Source organism: Anoplopoma fimbria, chromosome 12, assembly GCF_027596085.1.
Source record: "Anoplopoma fimbria isolate UVic2021 breed Golden Eagle Sablefish chromosome 12, Afim_UVic_2022, whole genome shotgun sequence".
Taxonomy (NCBI): Eukaryota; Metazoa; Chordata; class Actinopteri; order Perciformes; family Anoplopomatidae; genus Anoplopoma; species Anoplopoma fimbria.
In genome coordinates this window covers 15,979,520-15,997,456 of record NC_072460.1, presented here as the reverse complement: position 1 = coordinate 15,997,456, position 17,937 = coordinate 15,979,520, and the positions used below count along the sequence as shown (strand labels likewise).

General features: G+C 38.3%; 1 protein-coding gene across 1 annotated transcript in view; it reads right to left on the bottom strand.

Moving 5' to 3' along the window:
• Positions 1-14,938, bottom strand: part of oprl1 (opiate receptor-like 1) — a 61,469-nt gene extending 46,531 nt beyond the window's left edge. Inside the window, exon 1 of the mRNA XM_054609157.1 lies at positions 14,697-14,938. Coding sequence (XP_054465132.1) covers positions 14,697-14,905 — 209 coding nt within the window. The 5' untranslated portion in view covers positions 14,906-14,938. The remainder of the gene's footprint in view (positions 1-14,696) is intronic.
• Between the last annotated feature and the right edge of the window lie 2,999 nt (positions 14,939-17,937).

The following is a 17,937-nucleotide window of genomic DNA, read 5'->3' as shown; positions in this document are numbered from 1 at the left end:
AGAGATGATTGCACAAGACGTAACCCGCCAAGACTGTGTCCTGTGTGTGCGTATCTGTGACAAATCAGCCTCCCAGCCGAGTCCAATCTACTGCTAGGGTGAGGAAATGATACGTCTCTGCCAAAACCACGTTAGTCTGTCATATATACCTGGTGAAACACTTGTTTCTGGCCAGACGCCTGCTTTTTGTCCAATAATCTGATCTGAAACTAATTAATTTCCTCATTCAGAACATTTGTCAATGATGGTATTTATGCTGATTCATATTACACAGATACACTAACTGTGTAATAAAGGTTAAATGTAAAACATTGGGAGAAAGCCCTTGATTTGTCCAACAGATGTCCATAGTCTATAGTTGTTATTAACTTACAGGCACTTAAGGAAAGAATGGCAGGGAACAAAGAGAAGAGACGGAGAACGAAGAGATGGAAAATGAAGATGACACTGAAGATCAAAGCATAAAAATGGATAATGAGGGATTGAAGAAGCCTCTCCTCATTTTCCTATCCGCCATCTGATCTCTTTCCCTCTTTTCTTTATCTTCTCTCCACTCTAATATGTCACAGCTCCTCTGATCGGGTCTGAACAAGCAATCAGCTGCACATTTCTTTGACAGAGAGAGAATAGGCAAAATAGAAACACAGACGTGTTCAGAACACATGTACCATTTTGCCTGATTTAAGCAACAGTGTATGCATAGCTTTAGTAAATTCACAATATTTGGAATAAGCATAACCTTTTCCTGAAAAACAAGTGTTAATTTGAGTTTTTTACTTCAAATATTGTTCTGTATTTTGTCTCTAGCTCCAGTCTTAAATGAGTAGGAAGACAACCACAGAAATGTATGTAGACTGAATAAAATAACTAAATTAAATACATTCATCTCAATACTGCCAAATGTTTGTGTTAGAGGTATGCAATGTTGTTAAAAACATAAAAACAGGATGTCTTTTGATTCCTGTAGATTAGATATGTATGCCTTCACTTTACTGATAATGATAAACTGCTGAGTGTGACCCCCAGACGCTACTCAGTTTGCACAGTTTTACTGTTTTGGAGGGTGTGTTGGGCTAACCGCTAACAGCTTATGGAACTATCAGTACACACACTACTAAGTCCCTCACAACCGTTGCTCTTCTACTTACTTTTTTTTTTTTTTTGACGCTGTGTTTGGCAAACCGCTAACGGAACACAAGTACACAGAGTGCTGTACTTCGCTGCCACTCACCTGCTGCTAAGTGGCCAGGCAGCTTGACGATTTAATCTTAGTTTTTTACACGATTGTATGGAGTGTATCTGCTGTGTGCGACATGCAAGGGAAAAACAAACGTGATTCTCTAGACAGGGGATTAGCCAATTGTTGGTTTTATTAATTTAATCACCCATTACAGCAGTGGTTGTTGAAGACACACCTGGCGTCCTAATAAAAATAAAGTCCATTGTGGGCATGTGGGAGGGATCCTGGATGGGTCAAACAAGCACGGTACTTTTAACCCAGCAGTACAGCTGTTTGCTTTCCGGGTTAACTTTATGCTTGTTATGTATGTTGCTATTTATTAACCTTACCTTTATTAACCTAAGTTACCTTGTTAGGGTTGTTACGTTACAATGTTATGTTCTTATTTTAACACAAACTATGACCCGTTGCCTTAAACTAACAAATTGTTTAACAATGTTAACCACATGGCATTGCGTATTTCTGCAAGCATGACACAAGGCTGACAGAAAGTATCACATGGTTTGCAGAAACTTACAATGCCACATTGTTTTTTACAACTCTGTTGCACTTACATATACATGTAGACACGCGAGTGACCATTGCCTGCCGAGGCTATAATTATGCTGCAAGTTCACCAAAGTTGAACTCAATACAGCAATGAGGATGCATATTTGCTTCGCCACAGAAGGCATGTTATTTTTTATCCATTCGCTGTCATAGAAAGCACGTGAAGGTAGAAGGCGAATGTTAGTTTCTTAAGTGACCGTGCCTTAAGGCTAGACAACTGAGGAATTTCATGATGTGCATTTAGTCTATTTCTGTTGGTTTAGTCATCAAAACTGTTGATATTTTCAGTAATTTATTTTTTATTTGAATATGGTCAAAACACAGCACACGACTTGATCACAACAACCATTTAGACTAAATGAAAAAAAAGATGATTCATTTGTTTTGGAACCAAGTAAAAACCTGCGCTGAAGAAAATCCTGGTATAAAAAGGGATCTCTTACACTGCCTGACTGCGTAGAACCACTTAAGTAAAATCTAAAGTCGAAATTCACTTTAACACAGATTCAGGTAATGGACCCAATCTCATTATATTACTCTGTTTAACCAGCCGAAGATAAACAGATGGTGAGAGAGGCGAGGCAGAGAGGGGGTCAGGGTAGACTCACAGAATAAAGGAACAGACAAAAAGCTTTAAAAAGATGTAGGCAATTATGGCAAATTGCTCTTTCCTTCAATAAAGACATATTGGAGAGACCAAGAAGACAGATAAATGGGACGGATATTAATGAAATATATTTTCACAATACATGATAGATAGTAAGCCATTTAGGCTAATGTTTTCACTTCAAATTCAATCAAAGGACTTGATTTCAGACCATATGTCCACCATAAAACTGAACTATCATGCATAAGAGGAAAAGGAGATGGAAAGAAAAAAAGGGCAAATTGATGAATATAAGGAATAACTGTACTTTTCATCACATCTGGCTCCTTATTAGTATCACAGTGATCATTTAATCCTCATTAATTGCACACTCACTGAGGACGAGCAGATGTCTTATTTGATAGAGAATATTAAGACATTTCAATACAGGAAGATGACGTTTAAAACAGAACTCAAAGACACACCAACACATTGCTGGGAAAAGAAAATATAACAACATATTCAGTGAGAGGCTTTTCTTAAAGCTAAATGGTAATCATCGTGCTAATATGCTCACATTGTCAAAGGGAAACATCATAAGTGATATTAACAAGGTTCACCCAAGCCCCCAGGAAGAGCGCCAAGCCAAGTTTCGTTGCGGCCAAACCGTGGAATTATAACTGCCATGTCCGTCACATGATGCCATTGGGCCCCAAAATACTTTCCTTTTCTCCACAGACTTACATTGGGAAAGAGGAGTCTGTAAATCAATGGGTATTTTTTTTTAGGTAAATCAACTTTAAATCAGTAGTCCAAAAGTTAAATGCACCAATAGCTGAATCCAGGGTTATTTTCTCATACTTAAAATTTTCTCTTAGGTTAACAGAATTCATGAGGGGTCCTGACCAGTCTTACAAGTCAAGTATAGTCTGCCGATTGTTTAACCTCTGAATCATGAAGCCTTCCCCGAATGATTTAGAATTCAAATATAATACTAAAAGTAAAAATCTTATTATTTTACGATTTGTATTTTCATATTTTGGCACAGAAGCTTCAGATCAGTTGTCTCTTACTCAGCTGCCACTATGTGTTTATGCAGGTATCTGTGTAGTATCATACTCTGTTGCTGACAGTGTAACATCTCCTGCTGTAGGCTGTAATATTTTCCTGTCTTATACATCTCCTTTGCTGCCGCCTTGCCTTAGAAAGCAATGTCTGACATACAGTCTTTATGTGTGTCACAAAAATGTGAGAGCGAATGTAATGGGGGGGCGATTTGCAACTACAAGACCTAGAGTTTTGTTGTTGTTTTAAGTTACGTTAGTGACTTTACGCTGAGCTATGTCATGTGTTTAATAATTGACTCTGCAAAATGTCACCAAAGTGTCAAAGATGTAATGTCTATATGAAATGGCCATATTTTGTAGGTAGGCATTTTGATGAGGCTGTTAATTTTAACATTAACTACAATGAAGTGGATTGAAATTAAATATGAATAAAGAGAGAGAGGGCCTAATGGGAGACAGACAGAAGGAAGAGCTACAGGGAGGTCTAAAAATGTGTGCATGAAAATATGCAAATGAGAGTGTGTCTGTGTCATAAAGACAGAGAAGTCATGTGACAACCAGCTATATTAGGGTGTCTATTACACCCCCCCCCCACACACACACACACACACACACACACACACACCCCCCTCTGTTCTCGGTACAACGGATTCATTTGCAGTGCAGAGTAATGGCCTCATAATTCACTGTGGTCATTATGAAGGAGGAAGGCACAGTCATTAGCCTGTGGCGCACACACACACACACACACACACACACACACACACACAACCCTGTACTTCTATACTTGTGAGGACCACCTCAACCCTTACCCTAACCAAAACTGAATTCTAACCTGAACCTTAAAACCAAGTCTGAACCCTCAAACAGGCCTCTGAAGATCCGTCAGGCGAGGACAGGCTGAAACGGGCTTGCTTTCCAAAAAAGGTCTCACTCTCAAGGTCTAATTGGTTCTCACAAAGATGGGCTAGATGTTCAAGTACACACACACACACACACACACACACACACACACACACACACACACACACACACACACACACGCACACACACACACACCATCAATCCAGCTGCAGACTTTACAGGTAACAGGGTCAAGGACTAGCAGATATAATATAATAGGCATCTCTCTCTCTCTGTTGGTTCGCTCTCTGTCAAAGATCTCCATATATATGACTATGAATATGACATTTTTTCATTTTTTTTATTATGTCTTTCTAACACAGAAAATAATCTAACCAGCAGTCTATGTAATGCTTAACTCACACTTATTTTGTGCATTGCTAAATAAAGGGCATGCTACCTCCATTAGCGCTGAATGTTGCCATAGGATTTCAATTGTTAGGTGAGGTATTGTTAAATAAGGACATAATTACACTGGGCTTCCATACAAACACTGGATTTTTTCAGATAGTTTAACAATACTAAAAAAAGGTTTGTACTATGGCAACAGGTTTGAATTATTTAGATATTCTTTTCTAAGAAATCATGTCTCCCAGTAGCTGTTGCTATGGAGATGAAGCAGGCCAGAAGATCAGAGCGCTAAGAAGTACAGAATGCTGCATAGCTGCTGAACTCACACAGACATTCACTGATTTAGCAGTCCTCATCCAACCCCTCCGGCTTTCAAAAAACTCCAATGTTAACCCATATTACAACTTTCTTTTTATTAATCTTTTGTTCCCGAAGAGCAATTGGTTTGACAGCAAGGCATAAAAGAATACATTAAAGAACATAGACATACAGTAAGGAGGATAGATGACCTGAATACAATAAGTCAAACAACAGTAGTCATGATGATAACAACTTTCAAAGAAAAAAGAATAAAAAGTCAGATAAAATAAATAGTGACAGAGTGTCGCCATATATAAACAAAGGCAGTGGAATAGGAGCAAAATGCATAGTGACCTAACATGTCAAATAAATGATCAATTAACAATGTTTACCTCATGTTTACTGGGGACGTAGTGGAGCTTCATAGTTAGCTTGGGTAGCTGGGTTACCCAATGTGAAAATGATGCCAAGGTCCAAGCGTTAGTATGTTAAGACTACCCAGAGGAGGAGAGAGCATCTACTTGCCAAAACCCACATCCAACAACGTGTCATGATCGCATTGCAAACAAGAAAACATCTTGAACATGAAGCTCATGAAACCACCAAACGACTTCCCAACCTGGGAAATGAGACCATCCAAGACGGATTTGATGTTGTTCCAGTGTTAGTTTGTTTGTGCCTAGCACCAACCACCAGGTTTTAAATGCCTGCTGCTTTTTTCAAAATTGTTTTGTTAGCTCACCATCGGGAGAAACATCAATTTCTGCTGCAGCTCACTCAAATGCTGGGGGTTAGTAGCATATGTTTATTGCAAAAATCTCCCAACAAGTACATGTCCAGAAGCATCATTCTCCAAATTTGATCAGAATCAACAAGTGATGTTGCAGAGAAACCTGTGTGTCGGATAAAGGAACAAACTAATGCAGAAACAGATTTCATCAGGAGGATCATAATGGCTCTCAGTGAATGCAGATTTTATACACACACACACAAACACACACACACAGACACACACAGACACATGCTGATAAGTAAAGGGAACTATAGAAGAGATACAAATATGAGAGGATATCAGATAATGTGACACTGGATGCACACCCACACTTTCATTTCATATCTATTTGTCTTTGCCCTATATTTGTCTCTCCTTCTCTCTGTTTATTGACCCCTCTCTATTTCTGCCTCTGTTCCCATCTGCATCAATATATCTTAACACAAAAAACTCAAAATAAAAAGCCCAAGCTCCACCTTCATCTCCACACACAAACATGCTAATACCTCACAAAGAACACAACCCTTGTTTTGGTCTGAATGAGATTTCTACCGAGAATATAGTTGTTAATGGAAACACACTAAAAGGGTCATTTAAAACTTTGAACTGATGCTGAACTACAAGGGCACACACACACACACACACACACACACACACACACACACACACACACACACACACACACACACACACACACACACACAATGTAATTGTAAAGTCTGAAGAGCTGACTAGTGAGAGGTCAAAATCCACACTTTGTGTGCATATGTTTAGTTTTTTGTGATTCCATACACAGACACTTACGCCATCTGCGCGTAACTGGCTAATCATTCTGCTTCATGTTTCTGAGCCATAGTATGAATGTCTGATGTTTCTTTCTATTCAGTGAGACACTTTTGGCTCATTGCAAGTGGCTGACGTGGTGTTGCAAAGGGTGCAAAATTTTGAGAAGGAAAGCCTGCTGAACACAAAAGTACACAACTCTCCCCCCTTTCCCTGACTATCACTGTCAAATAAAGACAAAAAAGCAAAAAACATTTTCAAAAAAAAAAAAACTCCAGAAAAGAGTAAGAATCCGAAACCTGGACCCCTTAATGAAGTTCAGAGCACACACATAATCTAACTCAAGTATCAGAGACACAAATTCAAATGCCAGATTTGCTCCACAGCAGATGGTCAAATCTGACAAAACTGACCTGCCATTTTGTAACTAAAAGTCCGGTCATGTTTCCAGGATCTTAATCAAACAGCTGAGTTTGGAAATACTTTCTTTTTTTTTTTACACCATTGAACAACAAATACTTACACAAGAACACGCTCACAAAAGGCCTTGGTGACATTAACATGGACAATCTATTAACATTAATGAATTCATGATAATATTTTCTGATAATGAGCATCCAGGAAGAAAATGAAAGATGTAGGTTGTACCTTGAATCATTTCCTTCTCTACTTCCTTTATCATCCCTCCCTCAATTTTTTTCTTGATACAGTTTACAGTATGTTTACTTCCATTGTAGCAAACTCCATTTAGTTGTATGCTGGGGATTCAAATGGGATGAAAATAGCAACATTCTGATTTGTTATCAGTATACATCCCTTAATTGCTTAGGTGTGCTGTACAGTGCTCTCCAGGGACGATACATATTTACTTGACATCCTTCTTCTGTGCCTGTTACCCTTCTCTATCTGTGGATTATTTCCGACCCCTGCTTCATTTTTCCCTTCACCACATTCATAATCCAAAATCGGATTAGTCAAGAAGCAACATGGCATTCTTATACATGTTTTGTAATAATGTATTTAATTTGAATTCACGCTTAATATTTTTTTATTAATTTGCAGGAATCAAACTTGATTAACTTGACAGACCTTTTCAACATCCAGTGTCCCCCTAATTTGTATTTGGTCTTCACACCCACTAAATTAAAGCTCTCAGAAAAAGAATGCACAAAAAACTCACCCATTCAGAGACCTGTCATAGTTAGACACTTGTCTTGTCAACTTTAATTGTAAAAGCACAACAAGCTTGTCAAAACACTCCTCCACAGTGTGTGTTGGAGGTAATATTTAAATCAGTCTCCTTGACAATTCAACAATACTATAAAGAAGGTTCATGTTATGGCCAGGTTTGAATTATTTCAGTGTTTTTCTATAAAAGCCTGTCTCCCAACAGCCTTTTGTATTGAGAAGAAGCAGGCCAGAAGATCAGAGCTGTAAATAATTAACAACGCCGCATAGTTGCTGACTCCATGCTAATTACTTTTTTGATAAATTTGTTTTGGCTGGGTTGCACCAACAATTATTCATTTAAAGTAAAATTAGTTCTAATCAAAGTCTAGCAAAACTAGGTTTAAAATGAATAAATCCAAATATATCATAACACTTACTTTGCTAAACCGCTATCTTGATAGAAATTTAACAGAAGTGTCATGAAAATATATTGGGTTGAGTCTATCCATTTCTTCAAGGAACCTAATCATTTTTGCTCAATCCATCTCAAAAAGCAGCAATTTTAAAAGTTAAATCTGTTTAAAGTAAATTAAATTAATTCTAGGTCAAGTAAAAGCTAACCTGTGTGTAAATAGAGGCGTAAATGTAATCTTTATAAATGCTAAGATAATTTTGTAGTTTGGTGGAACATGATTAAAAGTTAACCCATGATTTAAACTTTTATTTTAATATAATCCTTGCTTTGGCCAATACATTTCAGAAAAAAACTAGGAAATGCCCATCACAACTTTTGTCAGATATCTTGACCTGTTCAACTCAAAGTATAAAATATTAACATTTTTCAGTTTACAATGATAAATGACAGAAATTTGACAAACTTCAACCAAAACAATTAATCAATCATGAAAATAGTTGCTACAAGATTATTGTTTTCAGTTGATAGATTTGATTAATTGACTAATCATTTCAGCTCCACTACTGAGATTGAGTGCTCCATTAGCTGTTTCCTGCCAAAATGCTCCTTGGGATTTTATAGTTGCCTTATTTGCTTACTAGTTTATACTTGACCTGTGAGTTTGGCTTTTTTTTTTCAAAGGACCAGATATTTGCTAAGGCAGTTGCTCATGTTTTGTTATGATGATTCAACAGCAAGCTTTGGAAGTGCTCCAACTATCATTCACCTTACAAAGTCTTAATAAAATGAAATTCCCCTGAGCCTGTATGTTCAAGTGCTCGTTGGTTCAGTTGTATTAGATATCACATATATATTTTTTCACTGCCTTATTTTTTTTTTTTTTTGCTCCAAGGAATGATGACATCATCAGGCCCTAGAATGAGCTCTTAGATCTCAACTCAGAAACGATGCTAGGGCCCGACGGTTTCCTAAAATGTAAAACGTGGATCGGTCTGTTGTTATGGAAACAGACCCCTTACAAAAATCCTTCCAAGCTGGAATAAATAAATAAATCCCTGCTCCGTGTTAACACAGCTTCATCCTGCCATCCTCTCTTCTCTCTGTCTCCAGGCTGCTCTGTGCTCAATTCAGCATGATGTCTATCTCTCCCTGTGGTCCACCTGCTTTTCTTTGGACCTGTAGCACTAAACAGATGCTCGTAGAAATCCCTGCTCTTGGCTCCTTTTGTTGCTACGAGCCCAAAAACACGCCTGCATTGCAGTGCTCTGCTGCTGGAAGTTAAAACTATTCTTCCTCTACTGTCCTCTGACAGCACTCGTAGCTGGAAACATGTTTAGCTTGGAGCGCTGTCGAGGAAAGCACTAGGGCATGTCTGGGAAAACAAAAAGCTTAAAGACGTTGAGAGGAGTTTCCTACAAACATGCAACCTCAATTAATGCCGCTCGATGTCTTTTCCTCCGTGCCTATTATCGCTTGTTATTGTTTAAAAGGAATAGGTGGATTGGACAGCTGCTGTCAGCTGCAATTCGGTTACCATCTGTCACCAACCCTGCTATTTAAACAATGATTTATGGCTGCTACATGAAGAACAGCCCTTTTTCTTTCTTATCCTTCCCTTAAAAAAACAACTTAACTTTGATTTTGCTGATGAAAAACTCGAGCCATACACAGTTTGTGTGTACTACATCTACATCTGTATATATTGGTTTGTTTAACTGAGTTTTGTTGCTAAAACCCACTGGCTAATTTTCTCTTTTTTCAACGACTGACCTGGTTTTAAACTGTGTTACCAACCATCAATAAGTTGCTGCAGCCAGAGGAAGGCGTTCATTTTTACAGTAAACAAGATCCTCTGATGTAATTCATTCCATTCCAACTGATGAAAAGTGAAGAGAAAAATTTAGAGAAAATGCAAAATAGCTGCTGACGATGCTGTATGGATGAGCTAGAATCCCTTAACGAAATAGCAATGAATGTTTAATTGATTGTTATGAGAGACTTGAAAAAATCAAGTCTCTCATAACACCCCGAGACAAATGTACCTTGAGAGTTATGGGCTGCTGTAATTATTCCTCCAGTCCATTCTGGTCCTGATGTCATCCCTTCTTTACATTACTGTAGTGTAATAGATTAGGGACAAAATCCACAGAACGCATTCAAAAGTTAAGACGAAGCTACACATTAGGCTTCAGCTGTCTCAATCACATTTCGATCCATCCCTGATTTGGGCCAAATATCAAAGTGAACCACCCGCTGGACAATTCCCAGAGTTCCTCTGTCTCTTTGTCAAGCTTTTGTCTTTTTGTTCAGATCTCTGAAAATGCCGGCCTCCCACTGTCCTTGCTTCCCTCTGTCACACCTGACAAGTGAACAGTAAATACTGTTTCTGTCTTTTATTCTCTCCTCCATCTGATGTAGTTCCAACACGAGGGAGACATTTTTACAGTAAAGTTTTAATTACAGTTTGAATTTGTTTCGTGGGTTGAATGTCACATAATTCCATCTGGCTTAAAGAGTGACTAAGTTGTCTCAGCTGTAACTGTGAAGAATTGCAGAGGCAGCACAGTGTAAAGGACAAAGATAAGTTGGAGAGATATAAACTTACAATGAATCTTACCAATACGTACACAAAAAAAGTGTGGGGAAGCATGTAGTATTACATCATCTGAATTTCCAAATCTACTTAATTTTGGTGCTAAGATTTTTCTGAGCTATATCAGCTCTCACAGAAAAATCCCTAAAACTTGGCTAATGTATTCTTGAGCCAGAACTGGCAAGCACACTTCTTTCTAAATCCACTGTCAAATAACATTACTTGGGGTAATTTATAAGACTTCACGCACCTCCCTCTGAAGCCACAAAAGGCTTTGTACAACTGTTTGCACCGCACTGCCTTTTTGTTGAGCAATCAGATTGAGTTTTTTTTTTTGCTGCATTTATTTTTCTGTTGCTAGGCAACCATTGAACGAGTTCTAAATTTAGCTTCACACAAACCATGAACTACAGTTTAAACAGCTATTTTTGATTCACTAACAACAGTTGTTCAAGTCATATAGCTCCCGGTATCAAGCAGGAATCCCCACAATGAGAAAATTGGAAAATGGTAGACTACCCCCAAAAAGGTGGATTAAAGAGTTATTAGTTCAATCAGAAAAAAAAATGAGGCTTTGGAAGGGGTACACTGTGTGACATTTGCATAAATAACAGGTCTCTAAGACTATCCCAGTAAACTTGTGAGTTTCCCTTTGCTTGAACCTGCTCAGGTCCACCCTGCTGGCCAAATTAAGATTGTATAGTAATTGACAAAGATGGTGGCAGTAAACGGAATCCAACCCAAACTACAAAAATCATAACGTTGCTTCAGACGTCTGAGTGATGTCTTGCTATATTTTTCAATGGTCTCTGGGCAGGAGACAGTAGCTCGTTGAGGTGGACAGTTTTGCCTATTTATGTAAAAAGAGAAATTGTTATGTGAACACAGCAGTAGTAGATATGAGTGTGGGGACATGCTTTTGTGTAGGTTAAATGTTACCTTTTCCCATCTGCTTCAAAAGAATGACTCAGACTTTTCTTGGCTGTGATTATTTCATAGAAATTGAATCCAAATGTCAAATCTGGTGTACAGTAAAAGCAGATGTAATTTACATTTATTCTCATTTTCTTTCTCTCTGCTGACTCTCTACATACTTGGGCTCATGAACCGGCTACATCCCTCCTGGATAAGATGCAATTCCATCCAAGGTAAAAAGCCACAACCCATCACCATACCGAATCTAGCAGAGTCACAATTAGTCGCATTCTTTAAGTCATTGTGATAATTGGATATCTTTAAATTCAGAGAGCTCTGATGCTCTGACCTGCACAAAGTCTCATACTATTCTTGAATGCTTTTCAGCTCTTTAAGGTGCCTCTGAAAACCAGTATAATTTACCTGGGGAGTGATGTTTACATAATGTTCATGCATACCTTGGGATGCTATTAGCTGGTTAAAACATTCAGATCAGATTTTTGCTTCAAAGGTTGTGATTTGAATTTACTATTTGATAAAGTTCTTATCAAATGTCGTATCAGCAATCCACAGCTTTGCTCACTGAATTAGGTATTCATATTTCCTTTTATGTATTTAATTATTTTAAATTAATTAATTATTGTTAGCATAAGGGAAAACAAATAAAGGAAAAACAAAAACATGATCAACTTCAAGATCAAGTGTTGGGCAGCCAATACACTGACAATATTTATAAAAACGCTTCCTTGTAAATGGATAAAAAGCTTCTGACCAAAAGGGTTGACACCGTTTGCACAGCTCAATTCTTCTTGTCACTAGCATCTGTGGATATTGGAGATTTTCACAGAGTACTTTGTGTTATAATGTCTTTTTTGCCTCCATCTTCTTCACATGAAAATTGCTGTAAATCCCTTGAGACTTGTGAGTAAAGGTAGCCAACATAATCACAGAAATCCACTGAATCATTGCTGGGGATCAGAGGCTAGTGCGGGCAGAGACCTAACTTGCTGATGGATTCAACAAACCTGACCCATTAAAAAGATGGAGGCTGCTGCCTTCTGACACTCTTGAAAAGGGCAAGTTGTCGAGGGCAGCCAGAGCTGACATTGTTAAGCACGAAAGCCAGTTGACTACAGCGTTGATTTAACACCTGATAGGCTTTTATTGCCTTAATGCAAGCCGCTGGAAAATGACATAAATTGTGGGAGAGAAAGAGAGAGGGGATAATATGCAGAAAAAGGGCTGCGGGTTGGAATTGGACCCTGGCCGCTGCTAAGGTCGACCGAGTGTGTGCGTTTGTGTGGGTGGGATGCTAAAGACGTGGAGAGGGATGGAATGATCCCCATTATGTGTGTATATGTGTGTGACTCATATGTCTATATACAGAACTCCATGTATATGAGTGTGAACAGGTCTAACAAGGATAGTAATTATCTACAATGATGTAGGTAATATGGAGACAGCATTCTAACATTCAAACACACACACACAAGCCCAAATTTCCAACATATAATTATTTTCTCTCCACTTCAGGTCCTAGCACTTGCTACTATTTCTCAAACACAAACACACATGAATGGTATTTGGAAAGCTAACTATTTTTAGGGAGAAATTTGACAACGCCTTTATTCTCCAGTTTGAAAACAAGAATCGGGGACAGAGCTGTCAGCTGTCTGTCACATACAAACAAATATTGAGCTTAAATACAGAGCAACAGTATCCCAAAACACACACAAAGTCACACACACATTCAGTGTGCGCAGTCTTTTGGTTTTAACATGATATACATGAGCAGACAGCAGCTGCCCACCAGGCCAACCAAGACTGCACACACATACACTGACTCATGCAACACCCAGATGTTCACCTACGCTTCTTTGAATCAAATCCAAAGGGAATATGTGCAAACAGACACACAAACACGCACAGAAAAGACAGACGTTCCCCAAAAATATCTACGCAACTGGGCATGTGTACACACAAACAGGTAGACACCTGCATAGGGTGGCGTGTGCGCTTTGAAAGATCACCTTGAGTGGTCGCAGACTTACTTTGTAAGAGCCAGACGCCTTCTCATGCTGCAACTTCTGATAATTCACTTACTAACATTTGTCTTAATCAATGGTTTTTGACTTTTGACACCTTAGAGGCTGAGTGTGTACGATTTTAGATGATCTATAAGCAAACAATTGAATATAATATTCATAGCTATATGTTCAATATGGTATAATAACCTGGAACTAAGTATTGTTGTGTTTTCGTTTAAGATGAGCCTTTCATATCTACATAGAGAGCGGGTCTGCAGTGGTGCACCGCCATGTTTTTATTTTTAGGGCTCTATTTGCTTTTATACTCCATTCCAATCTCCAATGAACAGGAGAAAATGAGTAGGGAGGGTCCAACACAAACCCCCTTGCTGCCGGGACCACATTTGTGCACAAAGAGCAGAAATGCTAACTGGTGAGGACCAGCACCAGTATTGGCAGGCAATAGTGACAGTGACTGAACCTCTGACAGACGGAGCGAGACAGTGACACTGAGCTGTGAATTGAATAAAATCCTCACAACATCCAAAACAGCTGAACAGATCGAATTGACTTTCTTTTGTACTGGAATAGTCAAAGCATTTCATCCTTTCAGCATGGATTGCTACAGCAACAGTGTTCATATTTTCATCACATACTTTAAAGCATTGTATTTAGAGGAAAGGCTGAAGAGGTGCTGTCACAACACTGGAAGTCTGGACTGTAAGGGTTTCTCAACTACTGAAGTGTCGAGACTCAAGATTCTCACACGAATCATTTTCAACAAGAGTGGGCTGAAAGTGAAATAGAATTTTACAGCAAAAATGTTGTAGTTCTCTGTGTAAGTTAAGAGTTTTCAAAGATGAAGTGAAAACGTTTCGGCATAATGGGATCATTTCATAGTGTTTCCAATGCAAATCAACAAATCAAATTTTCTAAACACTAGTGTTAGATTGGTCTTCTCTTGAAGCATTATTATCGGAAACAGGTTTAATTTTTGTGCCTGTAGAAATTCATGTTCTTCTTACCTTATGATGACATACATGACCAGGAAGTTTCCCACGATGCCGATGACACAGACAATCATGTAGACGACCACAATGGTGACCTTCACCCCTGTTGGCAGTAAGGCCTCGGTCTCATTGTAGGTACCGTTGAAGTTGTTCAGGAAGAGCGAGTCGTTGTAGAGCGGCAGGTGGCCCAGCTCAGCAAGGATGAAGTCTTCAGGGAACTCCATCTCTGAACGGGAACGAGGAAGTTTTAAACCCACCTGGCGGAAGGAAAAAGTATGGTATCACATGTAATATCATAATAAAGCTACTGTAAACAATTAGGCCATAATGACTCACTTTTAATTGTATATTTGAACCAGCATTTAAGTGAGGCTACAAATTAAAGATGTTGGGATCTGGCAGGAGCGTGTTTGGCAAATATAAAAATTCAATTATTATTATTATTAACTGTATTATTAACATATATATATATATATATATATATATATATATATATATATATATATATATATATATAATAATAACGGGAAACCACCCTGTAATCTGTGACCAATAACAAATCTCTGGATAAAGTCTCAAAATGGGTGTTCACTCAAAATGTCAATAGTTAAGGAACTATTCCATATTTAGTTGAATCTAAGCACTTGACTACAACAACCAGCTATAATCACAACACATATGCACAAAATAATCACATAAACTGCTCCTTAAAATATAACTATATATGTGGAGGACAGACGAAAGGGAGAGGAGGGGATCGATTGAATAATGTAAAGAAGAGAGGGTAAAAAGGGTTTGAAACATAAACATTAAAAAAATTAGTGATGTGGAAAACACAAAGAGAGGAGGAACTAAAGACAGCAAGGGAGGAAGGAGGATGTTTAAAAAGCACGGAAATAAATTAAAAGAGAGTGAAAGGAGATACAGAGTGATTAGATGGTAGAAGGTAAGGTAGAGAAGAAGTCGAGGGATTTAGAAAATTGAAAGAAAGCGTACTAGAGCAAAAAAGGAGGAGAGGAGCTGGCAGCATCAAATCTGCTATTAATGCACTGCCCCTTGGGGAATATGTTAACGCCAAGATGTATGAGAGAGAGACGTAAGAAAAAAATGAGGGAGAGAGAGAGAGAGTGAGAGAGAGAGGGGATGACATCAATATTTATGAGTGTTAATGCAGTGACGAGAGAGAGAGGGAGAGAGAGAGCGCAGTGGCCAATATTTTTTATGAGCAATTATTCCAAAGAGGAACAAAAGATTATCTACCACCAACAAAAAACTGTTTCCTGCTTTTAAAGGAGAATGATATGTTATTCATTTTTCTTCAACAATGTAAACCAACAACATATTTCTGATTTGAGAGAGCACAATAAGAATAGCTAAACTTTTCAATTTAGCTGTTAAAGACAATCAGGGCCTGCTGGTTTAATCTGCCGCCTTTGATGTAAAAAGTGAGGAGATACAATAAATATAAGGTTTGATAAGAGATTAACACCTACTAAGCTCTGAATAGTCGACTGTTTCGACCTATCAGAGTGAATTGATAGGCACAGCATCAGATCAATTCGAATTGCTGAACAAATCTAATATGTGGGCAGCAATGCCTGTGATCTGAAACATATCATGCAAGTCAGTATTCACTCCACGGAGGCTGTCTGGAAGGGTTGCAACGGATCACAAAAGTCACAGTTACAGTTATCGTATCACGGATTTGAGTCAGAATCGCAATCGATATAAATAATTATATCATTAGTTGGTTGGAGTTAGCCTTCCAAAGATAATCAGATCATCATTTCCTTTCTAATATCTATTTTTTTCGCTGTGAAAAAATGTCCTCCAAACAACTGTGTGTATTAGAGATTTGAGCCAAACACAAAATTACATTAAAACACATCATGCTAACGTTATAACGTTTGCCCAATTCAATTATTTTGTGAATAGAACATGAACACATCGCAATGCAACTCAATGGAACTACCATTTGTTAGCTGTTAGCTAGCAACACATCAAAATGCTGCCATGAACCAGGCTGCCTCCCTCGCTCTCTGCCTGATCATGAATATTCATCAAATCAAAACAGCTAAGTAACTCTGCTGTGCTGCTGAATTTCCCCGGGGTTACTGCCAGGCTCAATACACGTGGGTAATATAAGCTGAAATATCTCTCTTTCATTCTTTTCTCATCCTTCCATCTCTTCCTCATCTTTCCCTTCATAGTGACACCCCTTTTTCCTTTCCTCCTTCCCTTCTCGCATCCACCCTCCACATCTTAGACACAGTGTGTTTTGTTTTACGGGTTTCATCTCTGCTGCAGCAGCAGTATGTGTGTGTGTGTGTGTGTGTGTGTGTGTGTGTGTGTGTGTGTGTGTGTGTGTGTGTGTGTGTGTGTGTGTGTGTGTGTGTGTGTGTTGTGTGTGTTTTAGCTGCCTAAGCTTTGATGAATAAGCAGTTAAACTTGAGCCTGAAGTGTGTGCCCATGTAAGGCTGCTGTTGCTATTTGGGTGGGCCAATGTCACACGTCTACCATGTGTGAGAGGACAAAGGAGCACTAATGAGATTAAAGATGTATTACTGTGCAAGGTGCATGTAGGAAAAGTAAAGCTACAGCAACTGTTCTGTGTCAACTGACTGTATAGAGGTTATGACGGTATGAAGTACTTTGAGCAATTCTTTCTCCATCCAAATGTTGACACCACAGGTGAAAAGAGTAAAATAAATAAAAATAATAATAGATATCATCATGAAACTTTCCCACTTCACTAACATTAAGGCAATTCAAGATTACACAATTAAATGAGCAACATGAAATATGATTGATTGTTGTATTTCATCACTATTTCCAACCTCAGGTGGCAATTGTTTTATTTGAATCAATGAATATATTTCTTCTCTGATTAATGCGTGTCGTGTGGTGTTTCAATCAACTGCTAAAGTAGTAGAGGTGGGGGTGAGAATTTGAACTGGGGACGTCCATGTAAACCATCCCTGTTCATTTTGTTCTGTCTGTTTGGAGTCTTTATCTGAGTCATGTCTCACAGCAGGACAGCTTTTTCTACAGTAGAAGTAAGAGAGGTTATATTTAGAGTGCAAATAACATAATTACTATATTAAAGTATTGGGTTAAGAACTGTTATACAGTCATATAGTCATTTAAACTTTGTTTCAACAGCATTTAAATGAGGACGATGAAGATATCCAGCTTGAGTAACTGATCCATCATTTTTAAGGGTTATCAAATGACAAGACACAGCCGTGGTGGTAAG